Source organism: Pavona decussata, unplaced genomic scaffold (assembly GCF_977016875.1).
Source record: "Pavona decussata unplaced genomic scaffold, jaPavDecu1.1 SCAFFOLD_120, whole genome shotgun sequence".
Taxonomy (NCBI): domain Eukaryota; kingdom Metazoa; phylum Cnidaria; class Anthozoa; order Scleractinia; family Agariciidae; genus Pavona; species Pavona decussata.
This window is the reverse complement of record NW_028145534.1, coordinates 35,389-51,539: the sequence shown is the minus strand read 5'-3', so window position 1 is coordinate 51,539 and position 16,151 is coordinate 35,389. Positions and strand designations below refer to the sequence as shown.

Sequence of the window (16,151 nt, the reverse complement as noted above, 5' to 3'; positions counted from 1 at the left end):
ACGTAGCAAACTCGCAAACAAGAGATCAATTCTCATCAAAGCTCTTGAACTAGTCATTTCCAAGTGCACTCTAGAGCTCAATACAGGAAACAAAATTGAAAGCAATCCGTCTCAGCGAAGGCTATCGAAAAACAAGCAGTGTTAAGCATTGCACATCAACTTTCATTGAATATTTCGCACTTCATTAACGACCCCTCAAAATTAAGAAAAACCACAAAACTCGAAACTTCACTCTGAGTGAAAAGTGTTTAGGGCCGAGAGGTTGTTCTTGTTTGAAGGTCTAAATTGACTTTGATTTAAACAGCCCAGACCATTACATTTTTCGTCCAGATCAATCTTTTTTCGCAGCATCAGTCCTAATCTCGACAGGGATTAATGTAAACAAAACTGACTGTGTTGACCAGTTAAAACACGGTTTAAGCTTTGGTTTCTGTAATCCCCGGCTAAACATTTTTCCAAAACAAATATATACATTGAAAAACTACAAAGAAATTAGAATTCCGAATCCCTGTGGGACTTTCGCTCTTACATATTAAGTCACAAACAAAACAAGTCACGCGGCAGAAAAATAATCGTTGCGTTTACCTTCAAGGAAGTTTTGCTCCCACAAGAAGCTGATTTCAGTAGATTTCTCAGTGATCGTTTCACTTTGCGCTTTTTCACATCAATCAGGTGCGGTGAAAGCTAATAGCTATAGTCTCCTGGACTGATAAAGTATAAGCTCGCGGAAGACTGTAGTTTCTGAAACTGAACTACAATGTTTTGACCACCAACAACATTAAGTGAGTGGTTTTATAACGTAAGCAGTTTAACAGGATTAATGCTTAAATCGTTAGTTATATGCATGAGCTCTTGGTTTTGTTTAAGAGACTGTAAGGAGGGGCATTTGAATGAGCAGACACTTAAGAACCACTGCAAACCTTCACAACCTTTTGTTTTGATACGTCAAAACTGCACGCTACAGATAGCAATCGAAATCTTGTTTATGGAGATAACGGGAAAACACTCTTTAGCCTACGGGAGCAATTGGAAAAGACAATAACCCTGATGCGATGTCTCAAATATTTTCGTCGAGGCCACTGAACATGTTCCGCTCACCCTTATTCAAGCAAAACCGACAGTCCATACTTTTTAGTTTGTGGACTAAAATTCTAGGCTGTGGCAAGTAATACTCTCCTGCAAGTGTGTTTGCTTGCTAACAACATCCGAGAAAATATCCTTAAGCATACTTAAGCTTAAGTCGATTGGTGTTTCCAGAAGATAAAAGGTTAAGAACTAGAGGGCGAGCATTACGTGATGCAGAGAAAAAATTTCCATGTCCGTATTAACCTAAGCCTTTGTAGGGCAAACCTATTAAAATATAATTATTTGAACGTGCATTCCGTCATCCTCGCACACAATATCGACTGTCAAGGCCGGATATGATACCGTGTATGTCTCTTAGAAATAGAAACTGTTTTGAAGAAAAAAAATGTACATTTCAAAGACCACTTTTTGGAATAATTCAGTGGTGACAGAACGCTTTCAAGGTATATGGTATAAAAGTTTGATTTCCGTTTTATTCACCAGAAAAACCATTGACGCGATGTAGTAACAAGAAAAACAAAATAAGTTATTGAAGGTTTTTGATTGTAAAAAGTAGCCTGCGTAATGGTCGTTTTCTTTTCCGAGAGCCTCAAAGGGCTTCGTTCATTCCCGTGCTCACTTAGGACAGAAATTCTTGCTACTCAGGCAAATAAGAAAAGTGTTCTCGCTCCCCTAGCTATCCCGCAATCTCGTACGTAGAGTCCTTAGGCTCTTTGACCAGCGGTTGGTCTCCAGTTTCATTTGAAGTCGGACTCACCCATTTTTAATTGTTTTTGGCGTTGGAGCATGCGTACCAGCGCTTTTGCTTTAGTATTGCTCGTTACGCTTGTTGCCAATCTCGTTGCCAGAGGCTGCGTGGCGCCGTAGATACGTGGTGTAACTATCATAAAGTGGTTTGACTATTATTTCAGTAACTCTTGCTCGCCAAGACTTCAAATTCTGTCCGCAATAAGGGTGTGTCAGTGATAGCGAGGTTTCCGCAAGGCGCCTGAGTTCATTGTATATATTTACGGTGTCTTAACTTACAATAATGGACGGCGGTTTGGAAAGAAATCATTCACCCGTGTAAAAACACTGTAAATTTCCATACATAACGTGTATTCGAATACTATTGACTGGTAAGAGTTTATGAATGCTGTGGCCTTATGAGAAAACTCTTTCAAATCTCGATAGTAGGGAGTTTAAGAAGCTACTGCTACTACGGGAACGAGAATGTCACAAAACAATAGGGTATAATGGGAAAAACAAAGGCCCTGCACGTGCGTTATAAATGTTGGTACATTTCTCCACCTTGCTAGGCCAAACAACAACGTGAAATAACCAAATTCAAGGTTTTGTGGAGAACGTGAGCACATGACGGCAAATTTTTCAATCTCTGTCTCAACTTGAACGCCGTTTCCACCTGTTATCTTACTGGATAGTTCGGCCACATTGTGCAAGTTGAACGAATTGGAGTAATCGCGAAGTAGTACAAGTAACGCGAACGTATATTTTCAAGCGACATTTTCGTTGGCGTTGCCGTTGTGGTTTCTTAAAGTCTCTAATATGTCGTTCAGCGCTATATTTTAAGTCTTCCTGCACGTGCTAGAAAAGTTCTCTACTTTTGCTATCCAATCATAAGCGTGTTGCTTAGCAACTTCAAGAGGAAAACCGAGGGCTCCCTCAGGCCTCGCATTGACCTGTGCATAGTTATTGTCTTCGAACACGTGATCAGTATAAATTAGTATGGGCGCCATTTGTGACGTCATCTGTGTACGGAACCGAGTAATAATGACTAGGGAGGAGAGGGGAAGTCGCTTTATGCTAAGGAAACATCAACCCCCCCAAAAAATCCGCCAAAACTCCTTGTCAGGACGAAGCTTGCAAAGCGAGCTCGCAAAGTGGGTTTGCCTTTGCCACTGATTGATAAATTAAATACATCTTTCCCATTTATTCACCAAGCTAAAAACACAACATCCCACTTCATCCACTGCGCATATGCCACTCCGCCATATTCAAAGACTTCAAATCCAGTAGCAGTATGCAGAAAACTTGTCGTCCACGACATGTATAGCTCAGTAGTAGATCAATCTCCCCGGCGTTGGGAGAATTCAATCTATATATATTTTTGGAAAAAAAAAATCAAGCGCTAATCTGAAAGAACTTTCAGCCTTGATTATTCCCTTTCGGTTATAAATCGGGCTTATGGCAGGTTTCCTGCTGTGATGTAAATTATTTTACTCTTTGTGGATACAGTTGCGAGTGCATTAAAATTGAGTAGTTTTGCGTTAACATCAAAGGCCAAAATTATTTTGCACTCAAGATTCTCATATATGCACTAATCGTCAAGAAAACATAAACGCGAATTATCACGTTTGCCGTTTTCCGTAAAAGCGATTTTAAATCACTCTAATGCCGAAGGAGAGTTCACGACGGTTACAATAAATGATGAAATCGACTAGACCGCTTCGGGGTTTTAGCCTACAATGCAAAGCAATGTGCTGCCATTGCTAAATACCACTGCATGGTTTCTTGGACCTGTAAAAATTTCCTTGCAACGTTGCGGAAAATGGTCCTTACTTCCTCGATAACAAAGTTAAGGATCCTGCAATCTGTGCACTGAGCAAGCTTGGCGGAAGTGTTATATTAAACCGGTGGTTCTAATAGGCTGGCCACGCTTACACTTATTATACACTTATCTACAAACGAGCTTTAGTAGCAAAAGGAGACTAAGAGTACTGCTATTCCCCCCATCTACGCCTCCGAGTAGTTCGAGAGAAACACAGCGAGAGTGATGCTCGTTACCGGATAAGACCTAGACGCAAGTGCGACCGAGGCAGTCTGTATGAATCCCTAAAATACTGGGTACGGTTGTATAAAGCATCTTAAGATAAGTGAGGCTTTTTTTTTTTACCAAAGTTTATTGCTTTTCGAAGGATTTCATCGAAAGCTAAATATGGTCACTTGGCTGAAGGCGGTTTATTGAGGATAGTGAGTACATTTAGAGAGCACCAGAAAATCGTTCCGAAGACAGGGAACGATTGTAGGAAACCTTATGCAATCAGGCGGGCTTTAGACTGTGGTCCAACGCTTTAAACTACCTGCTTCTTAAGGGAGAAGTACTAAAAGCTAGGAATGTATATTTAGCACACAAGTACGGACACAATAGGCAGCACTGGCAAGCTACAGGTATTCTCAAGGATCTCTACACAATTGTAAATTTAGCTAACCTCCACCTCGCTTGAATGACCGACCAACGTCTCCGGAATCACAGTTAACTGGCAGCCGTCCATCAAGAAATACCGTATTGCATGCAAAAATCAGCTGGAATGTGGATTTTCAGTCCGGCTACAGGTGAAACTTGTTAAATTTTTGTTCAAGTTCGACGGAAGCAATACAACTTGTGACCTGCGTGTTGCTTTCAAAATCACCCCTCCGTAAACTCGAAATTCGCGTTCACTGGATTGAGGTCATGGTTACAAGGAATCTATAATTAACAAGTCCTAGAAAGGTATTAGATAAATATTATCCCTTTGTTATGCAAAGTGAACTGTTCAAAGTTTAACAAAGGACAACTTTTCATAGAAAGGAAAACGATTTTAACTTTGCATCAACCGGATATGAAGTGGATCTGAATTCACTAAAATGTCGATTGGCGATTAACCTTTTTATTATTAAGAGCACTAATGAAAAAAAAGTAATAAAAAACAGCTTTTTTTGTAACACCGAAAATGAAGGGAATCTGTGGTAATTTTGTTGCTAAAGGGCTGTTATTTGAATACGGTTTCACTTTGATTTCATCCACCGACTTGAAAGTTACAAACCCATTGTTTAAAATGTGAAGCGACATCAGAATTTTTGTTCGAAAATAAACTTTTTTGAGACAAACTGTTTTATAATTTTGTAGTTTTTGTTGAAATTAAATTTTATTGAGTAAATTAGTATTCAGTGTTGCTTGTCCAGAAACGTTTGCTTTTAACCGAAAAGCAAGCCACGTCTTCAAGTCGCATTCCTCTTCTGAAACTAGCCGTTCAGCGATTGATTTGAATAAAATTTGCATTTTTCAGTTGCACGCAACGAAAGAACGCTAATCTGTTCTTGGGGAAGTAAATGTTTTGACTTGATCACAAACACTTTTATCTCAAACAGCCGAGTCACTCTCTCAACACGCATACACGGGGAAAGCTTACAATGTTCACAACTTTCATTAAAACTCTTTGTTCCGAGTGTACAATGTTTGCCAGGAGACAAGCACTGTATCGCCTGTTCACTTCACAGATTGAATAGTAAATATAGATTATTATTAAGACCTCCTATGAAATAAATGATGAAACTGATATCATTGTGTTATACACTTGGCATGATAACTGCTTTGTACGCCCACCATTTAAAAGATCAATTGCTTTGCTTCAGGCTATTGGCGTTTTCCGCTCAAAAACATTCTTTGCGGTTCGCTGCTATACTGATTTGGCAGGAGCTAGGGGCGTAATTCACTCATTTTCGACACTTTGACGCGCAGAAAGCAACAAGCAAAAGTTATACACTATTCTTTTAACAGCACACAGCAAACAAATAACACTTACTTTAAAAATTAACTGACGCACGAATTATGAAGTGGACAAACTGACTCCAACAATAATATATCGATGCGGAAAACGCCCTACCTAAAAACCCACAGGCGCTATTTCTATGGTTTTTCGAGAAAACATGTCAGGATCTCTAATAGATGACAAAATAGATTGATTGGAGAGCATTAACGGAGTGTCAACTTATTCAAACTAAGCCTACATTTGGCTTAGAGTGCGTCATTGAGAGATTAACGGTTTTGTTATCATGAAACTGCACAGCCGGTGAAACACGCAAAGGCCTAGTTAATTCCTTATGCTTTATAAACACATTTTATCCCTACTCTTTTCCGTACATTTCCCCTATGTTAGCTTAAAGAATTTGATGTTAAATAAACATCAGCTGTAAGCGAATATTTTCGTATTCTTCACTAAGTTTATTTGACTTAGTCTGCTTGGTCGAGAATACAGTTCTGATAGGCTCAAATAATTTTCCCTAGAAACCAGGAAAACTCAATACGGCGTAACGAACCGTTAAAGTCGGTTGAAGAAGTGCTAAAATTGCGACTACTCTAAAAGCTTTTATCCGAACGTTTCTGTAGTGTCTCTCATTATGAAGAATAAGTTGGCTTCTCCGTTTGAGTCTGTGGATGAAATGCTTTGCTCAGAATGGGTGATTCACGCTAAAGCTATTCCGCAGTTCTATCCGGAGTAGTATATTGTTCATTATGGTCGCAAGGTGGTTTAAATGAATGCTGTAACTTAATCTTGTTCTGTCTGCTCAAGGAAAAGATGTTGAGTGTGGTGCCTTTTTAAAACTTTTTTAGCGGAAAACGTTCGAAAATTTTACTTAATTTTCATCCAAGTACGAGAAAACCGAAATGGTCTACTAACGCCATAAGACATAGTTATTGCGCTCTTAAGCGTATCAAAAAAACACATACGAACGTCACGGAAACAACAGAGGCTATTTACAAGTTAAACAAAGGACAGGAAAGCCAAAAGCGCCAAGGCTGTTTCCCAATTAACAGCAATTAGTCTCGTGGGCTACAAGGCTATTAAGCAATTCAATTTTAGCTGCTGCGAAAGAAAAGAAGTAATTCCTTTTTTGGGTGTGTACCAGCTACCTTAATAACCAGACATGTCTTCTTGTTTTGCTGTATCAATTGCGGTTAGCGAAAATCAGGAAAGCTTTTATCAAGTGCACGGAAAATTAACTATGTCAGCGTGGTTTCTTTCATGCAACCAAGCTGCTCCAGCCAAACTTGGAAAAAGCTGCGAGGAAAAGGTTAAAATGTCAACTTTTTGCGGGTTTTTTGATCACGATATCGGCCGCTAGAAAGAACTGTCCTATGACAAAACTTTCATTTCTCTCAACCCCAAACCGTATGTTTTGCCTTAAGGTTAGTTGTGAGAATTCATAGGTTCATCAGGAGGATATTTTCGTCGACAATGTGTCCTGCGGTTTTCAAAAGGCGCTGATACCGAAAGGTGAATCATTATTTAGTGTTGGTAAAAATGAAATTAGGCAACAGGAAGCCCTCGAACTTAAAAACATTACAAACCGCAAATTAGGTTTTACAGGTGACCTCGTATTCGGATCAAATGGATGACTTAATATTGTTATCTATAAACTCGATCTAAAGCGACAGGGGGTCTTTAGAGCCAACTTTCACCGAAGAATTGTGACGCCTTCATTGTCTAGAGAAGACACAAACACCATAACTAGCACAGCATTTCACAAAGGGCCTTAAGTATGTTCAATATGCAATCTTCAATTTACAGAAGGCAGAATATTAGTTATTATGCTGCCCCGCAAGACAATACGGCGCCAGTATCCAGCAACGCGCTTTGTGTGCGATATGATGATTTATTGTCACCGGTCTGTACATGTGGCTATATACAATAACTATATACCGTCATGTATTTAAACCTTTTCGTCCTAAACATTCCGGTGAAATGCTTACCTTTGCAAAAAGAAATAATGTCCATTTTCTCGTTAAGACTCATTGCCTTTCCGCTTAACAAAAATTCCCAGGGAACCTAAGAATTTTCCCGCACTTTTTGGCCATTTCAGCATTGATGTTTCCCCAAAAAAGTGACTTTATAACTCGTGATATTAAATGATGCCCCACTGGGTATCAATGATCCGAACATTTCAACGTTGTAAATAATAACTGCGAAGTTTCAAAGAACAGGAAAATTTTAGTATCTTCATTCCGTTTCTCACGCAACCGTCTTAATCCATTCTTTCTTTTTGTATTCTTTACAATTAAGAACTCCAAAACGACCGAAATATACCGGAAAAAATCTAATCTCCGGCAAGAAAACATTTCATTCTAAAAAGCAGATATGCCTTTTTGTCTTCTCCAAAATATGAAACCCAGCACTAGCAGCAGTTCGTGATAACTTGAAATTTACATTTTCTACGATGGAAATTTGAAACCTGCTATTGTACTCAATCTTTATCAGGAAATGAAGCTTTTTGCCGACTTTAAAAGTTCAGCTAAGGCCAAAATCATTCTATTAAAGTCATTAGTGCTGAACAAAGCAAAATCCTTCTTTCATTGAACAACCAAAGCCAATTTTTGTCTGCTATTAAAAATGTTTTTGTGTTGTTTAGTCGTTGCATCCTTTTTCTCGCCTTCAAATCCGCTATTAAGGTAAGTAAACTGACCTTTCATTTGTCCATGTCAGCCCACACGTTCATCAAGAACTCCTCGTCTATACATTATCCTATAACTTCTGGATTATCATTCGAAGAAAGAGTTTTAAATGTAATGTGCACTTTAGCGAGTTAATACGATTTATGTTTGAGTTCATCTTTTATCCGAGTTCTGAAATTACCAGCTAATCATGAAATACCAAGTTCAATTTTATTTACTTTTTGCATAAATGACATCTGTACTACTGACCCAAATGCTTAAGATTCTAAATCTTGTCCTATTCTGACTTGTTTGATGTTATATAATTGCAGGTGAATTATAACAGAGAACGAAGGCAGAGCTGTTAAATTTCTTTTTAAACGGAGTTTAGGAATCTCTTGTGAACAAAACTTCATGTGCACAGTGTATTCAAACAGTTGCACTTACTTGCGATGTCCCACACTTAGTGGCGTTAGATAAATCTTCATATAAACCGCGTTGTCTCCAGTTATTTCGATCGAACCTGTCCAAACTCCCTCCGTAATCATTCCAGTTTTCCAAGCTACGATTCTTTCTCGGAGAACCTTGTTTTAGTGACATGTCAAGTGGCAAACTGCTCACACCAGTGAACAGAGATGAACAGCCAGTAATTCTTCTCGATTCGTTTCAAAACACTAACGACTTAAATAATGATAATTCATTTTATATTGTCTTTCTTTATCCGATTCGCCAATAGTGTTGTAGCAATTTACGCGCGCGCGAGCACGTGTCACAAATTTGGCAATCGCCTCGTGCCAAAGCTCTTATATTTAAATTTGCGGCATGCGATAACAATTTCGATGCGATGCTTATAAGGGTAAAGCAAAATATTTTATTTGCACCGAAAACATATCGCCTTAAACAAAGAATATTTGTGCTAATCAAAGCAGAAAGGCCCGCCTGTAAGTTAATGTTTTGTTCAAGAAGACAACGCGCAGATAACAACATTAAAAGGAAATTCGGTGATCTGCCTGTACGATAATCACCCTAGATCCTCTAAGCTTTTTAACGTAAAAGCGTCCAACAAATTAACAGCAGTCCTTTTGTTTCAAGCTTTCGCGTCTCAAATAAAACGTTTGGTAAAATTGATCATAAATCTTAGAAAATGTTCCCTAAGAAACTAAAAGCAAAATGATTCTTTCAAAGTGAGGATTCCATTTGTGTGAATTAGATTTCAACAAAATCTTTAAGCTATACAGATAATTATCGCCTCTTTAGAAGGGTGACAAAATATATTGTAAGTCCATTAGCGACTAAGACATAGCGATAAAATTTTATTGTGCGCGTGGCTTGTTTCAGGAGAAAAGAAAACCACCAAGGATAACCTGCTATTTTTATTTCACAACAAAGACACGCCCTGGTCGCGTGTCTTATGACAAAGTTACAATCGAGAACACATGAGAAGAGAAAGGTGTGCAGAAAAGGCGATATTTAATATTTATCTACTGATCTTTCCAAACACAACAACCATAGCAAAACTAATGGGAAAATTATCAAACTACGCAAAAAGCACGTGTGTTGTAATAGAAATCGATCGGACAGCAGAAATGCTTTTTCCCTGTTTCGGTCGCTTTGAACTGAAATGGATTCTTTCCAAATTAATGCGGCGGACAAATTATATGCATTTTGTTTGAAAATCTATGACAGTTGTTAATAAAAATTATAGCTTAAACCGGAAACCGACGAAAACCACTTCGAAATATCCCTCAATCGAAATAATCGGATATAGCAATTTTTACGTCGCTGAACTTTCTAAAGCCCGAAAAATAATAGTTCAAAATTGCTTCATCCTGTAATTTCTCGCAATCATTTCCTGTTTCAAAGAGGGTAATGAGAAAGCGAGGGCTTTATTTTTTTGTTGTTGTTGCTAGTAAGTGAAAAAAACACTTGACTTAAGTGTTCCAAGCGTTTTCGAAAAGCTTTATTTAGAAACAGAGTACAATATCATCGGTGATAATTTTACGACGTTTGTTAAGCCAAACCATAAATCATATTAGAAGTATATTTTCAGTACTCGCTCATATAAATAGCCTTTTTGAGAAAATTATTCATTCAATATCTGCTTAACAAATATTGGCACTTGGCGCTGGAGTAAGTTGTTAGAGAAAACATTGACAATATGGCATTTGCCAGAATGCAAAGGCATAACAATAGTCAATCAATTGAACTATCTTGCAAAATTTAGGTGGTTGACAGTGCTCAGTTTGCTGGCGGTAAAGCAATATTAGCCAAGGTTTCCATGATCTTGTCTGAGAAAAGCATTAGTGATATAATTCCACATTCAAGACATTCTTTTTAGTCCATAAAGGAAAACTAATGTGTTCTTAAAGCGAAATGACTCAAATCTCAAACTAATGAAATATATTTCCTTTTCAATGAAAGCACAGGAGACAACTATGATTTTTCTTTCTCATTTAATGAAATACTGCCGGGCAACCGTCTGAGAATTGCTTAAATTAATGGCCAAGCTTTTGAATGGGGTAAGTAACTCCATATGCCATTGAGCGGCAAACTTTGTATGCGGCTCTACGAAACCGGGATCAAATAGCGTTCATTGGCAAAGAAAGCTTTTATTTGCGAGAAGTGTTTGTGAACCAAGACACCGAACCATAAAAGAAACCAATAGCACGCGTGTAGAATATTTACTAGAAAGCGCCTATACGGTGCTTTTAATTTAATTTAGAATTTATCAGGCAAGTTTGACCCCGAAAGTGGGTAATGTTATACATGCAACATATATAAACGGTACCGCAGTTAATTGCTTTCTTTTGGATAGTCACACTTTAAAATTTCGTCCACAAACTCACCAGTTTGCACCACCTTATAGTTCATAACATTAATAAAACAGCCGCAAAGAGAGTACTGCTCCGTTGCTCATTGAATGGTCGAACTTAAGGATTTGATCCACAAACTCAAAAGTTAGAACCACTTTGTCTATGCTCAGTCGCTTTCATTTTTAAAAATGGTCACACCTTAGGATTTCATTCCCAACCCGAAAGTAGAACCACCTTGTACAGCATAATAAACAGCACCACAGGGAAGTACTGCTAAGTAGCTTTCATTCAAAGGCTCAAGAAGCCACCTAACGACAGCAAAACATCAGTCATGAGGACAGCGGCAAATTCATTTGCTTCGCAATCAATGGCGACACTTTGTGGTTTTAGCCTTTCACTGCTTGCAGCTGAAAACACTTTCTACAGGAAACAGTAACGTAACACTTTGTGCTTTTTCAAAAGAAACTCTATCGTCTAAATTTGTCTAAAAAAAAAAAAGCACCTTGAATAAAACAATAAACAGTGCTTCTTGAACAATGAACTTTTCAAAACAAAACAAAAATGCTTTCAATGTATTAAGAATCACATTTCACAGCAGAAAAAAAAGGTCATAGAAAAGTTCAATCGTTTTGGGTTGACAGATGTGAACCCTAAACTACCTGCGACGCAAAAAGCACAAAGAGAAAAGCAATGAAAATGCTGAAAACGGCATTTTTTCGAACATACTATGAAACTGTTGGCTGATCAGTAACATTTCTCTCTCATTTCTTGTTTTGACTATACATGGACGTCGTATTAAAGCCGGAAAACCCGCTATCTCAGTTACGTAATGATGAAAACAATTAAATGACAGGAACCTGTTCACTTTGGTTCATATTTTCCTCGATTTGAATATGATTTTGTTTAATCGCGCGAGAAGTGAACTCTTTTAGAGACAGTTCGAAAATTTCGTTTACAAAAGTCACCTTCTGTAAAATGCTTTCCTGTTATATTAAATCACCGAAAAGTCCAGTTCTCAATAATTGGTTTCTATAGTTTCAAACTATTACACAGTCAATTGATCCACCCTTACGAAATTTCAAAAGATTTGGCTTTTTTGGAGCATGTTTAAAATGTTCTGTTCACATCTTTGAGACGGAATCTCAGCAAGATGCCACATGCACGTTCAAGAAAATCAAGAATCGATCAGCCACAAAAATGTGTCAGTAATTGGTTTGACTGACTTTAATACGTATACTTCATTACAATGCATCTTCATGCAACGAAAATGAACACTTTGTCCTTTTTCAAGCTCGGAAATCGGGTAAAACCCAAAAAGGATTGAACCTTTTTTAAAATTTGGCTCAGGTTGGAGAAATTTAAGCAGAACTAATTTATATGAACAATTGCTGTCTTCGTAAAACGTTATTAACCATTTCTGGGTTGTATGCTTGCCCGAGGGTATTGGGAATATCTCACGGCTTAAATATCCAAAATCAATCTTTCCACAAAATATGGCACAATATTTCACCGTTTGATATTTATTACATAAATTAATAATGATCACCGATCTGTTTTAAGGATGAAGAGAATTTTCTTTCTTTTTCTTTTTGCTACTTTACACGGTTTAAATATTTGTAAAATACCTGAAGCTTTTCAAGGGCGCACCTTTAATTTGCAAATGTGCGAAATGTTTCGGTTAAAATCCCGCTGCTAACTTAAGGAAATGTTATTGTTGAAATATTTGTGTATTTCCATATCTCGTTAAATCCATTCTTAACATAGCAGTAATATGGTAATCGAGCTATAACTGATAAGGGGTCATTAAACACTTCTTGAAAATCACGAAAATTTTTGCATCTTTCCGGCGAAGAAGTGTTTTTCAAACAGGAAGAAGCCCTTTGATGTTTTAAAGGATTACGGGGGAAAAACAGATAATGTTAAACGAAGATTTTCAATCACGTTTCTTTTTCTCCCATTCATTCACTCAACGGCTTAATCTTATCAAAGCGGGGTATGCTTTCGCGCACGTTTTAAACTTTCAAGTACTTGAGAATGAAAGAAAAACAATTTTCACTGAGCACTCGAAAAAAGGGTTTTGAAATAACAACTGGTTTTCTAACATCAGCACTGTGCACTCTTCGGTTAACTTTAACGTTCTCACTGAACTGTTAAAAAAACATTAGAGGTTTCCTGGTTTCAAGGGGAAAACATTTTGAGCTTGCCGGGAATATTAAACGCGGTTGACATTTTTGCCTAAAGGGACGATAATTGGAATTATCGAGTTAGTGAAATAATTAACCATTCCTCACTGGAAAAAGTGCTTCCAACCATGTTGTTCTCACCTCATTGTAAACGCTAACAAGAAAGTCAATAATCAATAAACTTATTAATGAAAGTTCTACCATCATTTACTCTTGCTACAAGCCATATATCAGTGAAGATGATTGAAATATTCATTCCCACTAGGGTGCTACTGGGCTAAAGTTTCGCGACAAATAATCAGCATAAGGGAATTAAATCTAAACATACCGTATTTTTACTCTTTCGCTGACTCTGTAAAACTCCTTGAATCTCCGGCAAAATCAGCCTCATAACTTGTCGTTTCAACTCCACAAGCCGATTATTGCATTTCTCGCAACAAATCCCGAGTTCTCGCGGCATTTCGTTTTGCTTCGTAGACGCTCGTGGATTGCGAGTGGCTCCCGAAGCACGCATCTCGTTCATCTGAAAAACAAAACCAATTCTGTGAATATAAAACTTTAAAGAACGCTCAATAACTTGTCAAATTGAACCTTTCGTTCCTAACAAACCGTTACCTGAGGCACAGCCCAATTTATACGCTTGAAGTACAAGCTAACAAGCTAGTATCTTGTCTAAAGCCAAGCTGTTAAGCATATTACATTAATACTAAATCTCCTTGTAATCCTTTTTCTACAAATCGCTAACATAACTTGTGAAAAACCCTTTTAAAACCTCGTGTGCACCTCAAAATGGTTTAGCAAACCACTGCTGATTCCGTAATCAGATTTTTGCGCTCTGTCGAGTGTGTACAGTCGGGGAAATCGGAGAAGCGACGCTTCAATGAAACTTTTTTTCATTCGATCTTTCGCTTGTCTCAGTAATCATAAAGTGATGATAGCTAGTCAATATGCTCCAGATGTTTTGAGGCTCGACTTCCTATGGGGATGTCGCAGGAGATCTGTCACGAGAAAATGAAACCCGAAGGTTCACGCTAGGAATGAAAATAATGGTCCCGAGAGCGAAATAATTTAAAATCCACGGGCTTCCTTTGCGTCAATGCAGTCCACTAGTTTCATGACAAAAGATGAACCTTATTAGACTACGTTTTTAGACAATTTATTCTGTTCAGGGGATTTGTGCGAACCTTTGTCGAAAGGGGGCGGGGTAGAGGAGAAAACGCAAAAAAAATAATCCACCTTCTCAGTTGAAAACAGCTGTAACTTGTTTGGCGTTCATAAAATGGATGTTATTCGCTTTAATCGACGATTTCTTACTTTGAAATGGTTCGACTTAGAAACCGCGAATTGTTTTCCTCTCCAATGGATCTCTTTATCGACTTTAAACAGTTTAGTTCTTAAAAACGTGTCCCGCCGTCGAAGCGTCTCAAATTATATTTTCTTAACCTCTTTGTATTTGCTTTTTTTTTAAGGACTTTCTGCCACTAGATGAGACCGAATTGCAAAAGATTTGCCGCAAGATGCAGGAGCGACCAAATAGCTTAAAAAAAAATAACCAGACGTTTATATGAAAACAAAATGCTAAAACAAATACTTCGCGTAAACATGATTGTTCAAAGTGAACCTTCAAGTGCATGTGCTAATAAAAGTCCTCATGGCCAATGACCGGAAGTGATTAATTTTCTCTGACGTAACTCATAAAGTCACGCAATGATTCAAAACAGGTTGATTGTGGACGCGATCAATTGTAAGGGCAGATCCGATGCAGAAATTGACCCAAAAGAAAACAGTTGCTTTTTTTGTTTCGCGTTTTAGTAAAGGAAGGCAGTGAATTAGCTTTTTGACCCCAAACAATTGAACAGCAGAATTTGAGTAACTTCCTGTGGTTTTTAGTTTAGCAATGTGATTGACGTTCGTCTGTAACTAATTCATCGCGGAGCAATTAGCAAGACAGCACACAGCGCATAAATATCATAACAAGCTCGAGTTCTCTCGCGCGCTTCACCCAAAGTAACGTCTGTTCTCTATTCTCCATATTTTGATGTGAGGGAAATTGAAGCGATTTCTTTTTCCATAATTGCGTGGGTGCGTGCAGACTATTCCTCTTATTGGTACACCACACTTCATATCAGTGGGCAAGGCTGTGCCCTTCTTAGGACAACCAAGACCTAAACCCAAGCCCTTTATGGCTGGCATACCTAAATGGCTCACATAGGGGTAGAAAATCTCCCCACATCCGCCCCCTTCGGAATCAGATACTCAAGAACAAAGGATAGATCGAGTGTTGTCTAATTGTATCGACACAACTGAATGCTCATTGGCGCCAAATAAAGAAAACAAAATCAAATTTCATTTATTGATCCAGTCATGATTACTTTTCAACGCTTCAGACTTGCGGTAAAATTGAGTAAAATGATTACTGTTACCGCTACTAAATCGAGCGCAATTGAATACCTCAAATAATTAAGGCAATTACACTAAAATACAGCCAACGTTTTCACGGTTTATTAAACGAAAACGTCAAAATACATTTTGCAATTGCTCACAGCCGACAAATTACGAGTTGGAAAGATGACGTGACTAGTGGAAAGAGTGATGCGTGGTCACGCAACGGCTAAAACATTGCGTGCAAAACTCATTTTATCGCATACGCGACACAACTCGACCTCCATGCGGGGAGTCAAGGGTTAGTGGACAAAAGATACGTAAAATAACCTGCCTGGATTCCATCACAGAAAAATATTTTGCAAAAATGAAGCCTTTTCTACAAGAATTCAGGTTTTCTTGTGGTAGTCCCGAATACGGCAAAATTATCGAAGTATCATGCGCTGAAATCTAAAAGTTATATGATTTTAAAAAGAGTGATATGCTTTAGTTCCATCA

General features: G+C 38.0%; 1 protein-coding gene across 7 annotated transcripts in view; it reads right to left on the bottom strand.

The window, feature by feature from the left end:
- LOC146469656 (uncharacterized) overlaps positions 1–16,151 on the bottom strand; it is a 49,166-nt gene that overhangs the window by 22,851 nt on the left and 10,164 nt on the right. For 2 of the 7 annotated variants that reach the window (XM_085122968.1, XM_085122963.1), the window contains exons 1-2: positions 13,887–14,139; positions 13,600–13,794 (exon numbers count right to left, since the gene is read on the bottom strand). In XM_085122968.1, coding sequence (XP_084979094.1) covers positions 13,600–13,794 — 195 coding nt within the window. In that variant the 5' untranslated portion in view covers positions 13,887–14,139. Of the gene's footprint in view, positions 1–4,295; positions 4,448–8,722; positions 8,954–13,599; positions 13,814–13,886; positions 14,140–16,151 lie in introns of those variants that run through there. The other 5 variants (XM_085122966.1, XM_085122965.1, XM_085122964.1 and 2 more) reach the window with 4 other exon arrangements.